This window comes from Volvox carteri (genome assembly GCF_000143455.1).
Source record: "Volvox carteri f. nagariensis unplaced genomic scaffold VOLCAscaffold_105, whole genome shotgun sequence".
Lineage (NCBI taxonomy): Eukaryota > Viridiplantae > Chlorophyta > Chlorophyceae > Chlamydomonadales > Volvocaceae > Volvox > Volvox carteri.
This window is the reverse complement of record NW_003307648.1, coordinates 84,949-89,082: the sequence shown is the minus strand read 5'-3', so window position 1 is coordinate 89,082 and position 4,134 is coordinate 84,949. Positions and strand designations below refer to the sequence as shown.

Here is a 4,134-nt window from a genome sequence, read left to right as displayed (position 1 = left end):
TACCAGGCTCGTCCAGCTTACATAAACCCACCACTCCGCACGCACCTCTCCGCCAGCTGGTAAGTCAGGCTCTTGACGATGCCCTGGGGCTCTTGCCGCCGCCGATCGTTGAACCGAACAAAGTGGTGCGCCGAAACCACATTACCACCCCCCCCAGCCCCTCCACACACCCCTCCGCTACCCCGCAACAGCCCTGTCTCCCGATCACACAGCGTCGCACATAACGAGGTCTTGCCCTCGCCTGGCCCGCCAAGGAGGCACAAAACCCGGGATTCCCCCTCCCCCCCCTCGAGCCAAGAACGAATGGGGGAAAGATCCCACTGGGGCCGAAGGGTGGCGGCGGCGGCAGGAGGCGGCGGCCGCCGCAGATCCTCCCTGTAAGACAGCGGCTGTAGCAGGAGCTGTAGCCGCAGCCGTGTGTTGAACGCCTCGACGGAGCCGTACGACGCCGCGATGGCGGAATGGATGGTGGCTTTGTCAGCGACGGACTTGCAGCTGGCCTGTCGTACATCCAGTGCGCCGATGATGGACGAGCGTTCGTACGGGTCGAGCTGTACATGCAACGCCTCAGGGCCATGTACGGTCAACGTGGTAGCCCATTCGTACAGGACCCACGCCCGAGCTGCCGGGTTGACGCCAGCGGCCAGATCTGTAACGGCAATTGTGCCGCCGCTGCAGGCCCGTACGACATCCTCCACCGCCGCCAGATCCAGCCGCCGCCCTTCCGTACCGTCGTGCTGGTTCACAACGAGGATATCAATCCACACCGCTACTTCCGCCGCCGCAGCCTGTGGCTCGTCCGCCAAAGAACCCGCCAGTAAATAATGCCCCAGCACGGACTCGAACAGGAGACCTGCTCGATTCTGCCACGCATGACTGACGAAATACGTTGGCGGAGCTACATCATTTGCATCCACCAAATCAGATACTTCTAGAAGGCGGCACTGGCGAGACCCCGTTATCTCCATCACCCACATCCGCACAAGCTCCTCCGTGCTCATGGCCCATAATCGATGCGATCCGAAGCGTTCTCGAAGGCTGTCGTACAGCTTCCGTAGGCCACGTAGGGTAATGCCCAGTTGTGTAACGGATAGGGGGTTGGCTGGGGGAGTTGACGGAGGTGGGGCCTCGGAGGCTGCTGCTGCTGCTGCTGCTGCGGCGGCGGCGGCAGTGGCGAAGTGAGAAGGAAATGCGGGGAAATGCGGGGAAAAGCGGGAAAGCGGGAAACAATAAATGCCGCTGCATGGGGCCACCCGGCGCGCTCACGGGGTGAGGGGAAGGTGAGGTGAGTGAGGTGGTGTGAGGGGAAGAGGGAAAGAGGGTCGGGGAGGAGGGGAAGGGAGTGGCAGCGGAGGCCAGGGGTACCACATGGCCAGGTACGGCACGACAACCCCCGCCACACACCTCTCACGCACCTCTCACCCACCACCACACACACCTCTCACGCACCTCTCACCCACCACCACACACCTCTCACGCACCTCTCACCCACCACCACACACCTCTCACGCACCTCTCACCCACCACCACACACCTCTCACGCACCTCTCACCCACCACCACACACCTCTCACGCACCTCTCACCCACCACCACACACCTCTCACGCACCTCTCACCCACCACCACACACCTCTCACGCACCTCTCACCCACCACCACACACCTCTCACGCACCTCTCACCCACCACCACACACCTCTCACGCACCTCTCACCCACCACCACACACCTCTCACGCACCTCTCACCCACCGCCACACACCTCTCACGCACCTCTCACCCACCACCACACACACCTCTCACGCACTCACGTTCATCTGTGGACTCATGGTCGGGCCTGGGGTAGCTGGACGCCGGCGGGCCATTACCAGCAGTAGCAGGGGTTTGCAGGAGCTCCAGGGGAGGCCCAGGGGCCGCCGCACCCCGCTTCGGACTCTCCGCGGACCCGGGAAGCGGGATCCCGCGCTCAGCAGCTTCCGCCGGCTCCAGCCTCCCCTTCGCCGCGTCAGCATCCGCTTCCGCGTCCGCGCCGTTGACCGAGGCGTGGGCTGATAGCTGGCTCCCTTCCAAGCTGCTTTTGCGGCTCGTTGGAGCTGCCAACAGGCTGTCTTTTCCTAGCGGGGGCGATTCGGGTGCCTTAGCTGAAGCTTCGTCCGCGGCTCGCTTGTCTTTGTCCTCGCCCCCGCCTCCGAAACCTTTGACCCTCAAGAGCTGCAGAGGGAACGGTGGATGGCGAGGAGTGTGGGGACTGTTGTATGGTTTGGATATTAGCTGTCTTACCATTGATCGAGGCCTCGGAGAGATGGCGGACTTGTCGCTTTTGCTGCTACAAAGTCCGATGTAGGGGCCCGCCGACAAAGAGAATTTGCCGGCGCCTTCTGCTGTCGAGCTTGCGTCGCTTCGAGCGCTATTTCGTCTAGAAATCCCATCGTTAGGCATAACCTGCACGACAGCAGCGATGACTTCGAAGGCTGTGCCGAGAGCAAGCCGCTAGGCCAGAAATGAACGACACATAGATGGAGTTGTACAAGTGCCTTATATACCTTGTTTCCATGCGGAGACCGAGACGATACAGATGCAGTGCAACCCATTTTTCCAAGTACTGGTCACCCGAAATAAATTACATTAGCAAGTGGCAGTATTCCTAACAAAGTACGTGTGTGCATACGTTCCTGGTACAAGAGTTCGACATCGGGCTTTTTGTAACACTGGCATGCGCCGTACAAAACTGCTCCCAAAACTTCGGACTCAAAGGCCTGGTTTTCTCCTTTTTTCTCTCCGTTGTTGCTGCTTTTCTTCCTATATAATAAGATAATCGTTATCTGATTAATCAAAGCAAAGGGCTGTGAGAAGAGATCCTGCCAGCCGAAGGCTTCAGTAGCACAATAAGAAGGCCCGTTATCAACACGTTCCCCGCGATCCAATTGAACTTTGTACCTATTTCGTTGAGAGTGCTGTCTAGCCTAGCAGCGCACAGATTCCCGAGTTGTGTAGGGTGGATGCGGGCCATTTCTATTAACATGGCCTAACACAGTTCTAGATTATTGGCCAATCTGAATGACACGATGCACTGCTGGCATGGTAGCTACTTGGCAGCTGCGGGTGTTCCTATGAATGCAATCTACCTTATGTTGTCAACTAGCTATGCTTTGAGAACTCGTGTACGCTCTTTCCACCTGAACTCTTGACCGGGAATGTTCTCATTTCTCGGGGTGGAGAACGGGGCTTCCGCTTTGCAACAAAGCAGGGCCAAATTCATTTTCCGGCAGCAAGGGGATGGGGCCTGACGGGTCCTGAAGGAAAGTGGCAATCTAGTTTTTTTGCAATCTTCGGACGGCAGCAAGGTTTGGCCGTTCACTGCCCTTCCAAGCTGTTAAGGAGCAACCAACGCCGTTCGATAGCGGAAACGATAACAATAGCGCTTTCCGCCTCAACAAGGTGTGTGTGTGGTTGTTACAGTGGGCTCCAGACTCCCGAAGAGTAGAGCCATCGGGCCAGCTGGCCGTGCACTGCAGTAGAGACTAATATACCAAAAGATTATCATCTCAGATAATTAACCTCTCATCGGTAACCGCTCTCGCGAACAAATCAATTTGCCAGATATAATCCTCAAAAAGGGGTGATGTGCGCCAACGGATTCCCAACCTTTTCGTGGAATTCCTAAAGCTGCGAAACCCTGAATGCGGCCCCAAAAATCAACAATAACTCGACAAATTGCTTCTTCCGTAAGGGAAGGACCAGGTAACAGTGCCGGGTTGGTTTTCATGTTTGCAGCCATATAACGTCTCCCATGCTCCATGGCTGACACCGCAGCAAGAGCCACAACATCCCAAACACATTGTTGCACTGATTGTGGGGCTTGGATAAGCCAAAGTTGCTCCCTTGAGACTGGCAATCCTATTGAAAGAGTAAGTTGATCTGCTATTGCCTGTGCCACCGGACAGGCCCAGAAATGATGATAGCGAGGGGATACACCTCCCACTGAACCTATTGGATAACCTCCACAACCACATATCGTTGGGCGCGACATCCTAAGATGGGAATTTCCTAACATAGGCACCCCATCAACCGCAAGACGCCACCAAATCTCTTTTTGTTCATTTTCCCACCGTAAATGAAACCATAAACGATGGAATGT

General features: G+C 56.7%; 1 protein-coding gene across 1 annotated transcript in view; it reads right to left on the bottom strand.

Moving 5' to 3' along the window:
* The window catches only part of VOLCADRAFT_100103 (uncharacterized protein), a gene marked incomplete at both ends in the record, with an annotated part of 12,661 nt that extends 10,074 nt beyond the window's left edge, over nucleotides 1-2,587 (bottom strand). Inside the window, 4 exons of the mRNA XM_002958744.1 lie at nucleotides 46-1,153; nucleotides 1,793-2,207; nucleotides 2,277-2,438; nucleotides 2,540-2,587. Of these exons, the coding sequence (XP_002958790.1) occupies nucleotides 46-1,153; nucleotides 1,793-2,207; nucleotides 2,277-2,438; nucleotides 2,540-2,587 (1,733 nt within the window). The remainder of the gene's footprint in view (nucleotides 1-45; nucleotides 1,154-1,792; nucleotides 2,208-2,276; nucleotides 2,439-2,539) is intronic.
* Between the last annotated feature and the right edge of the window lie 1,547 nt (nucleotides 2,588-4,134).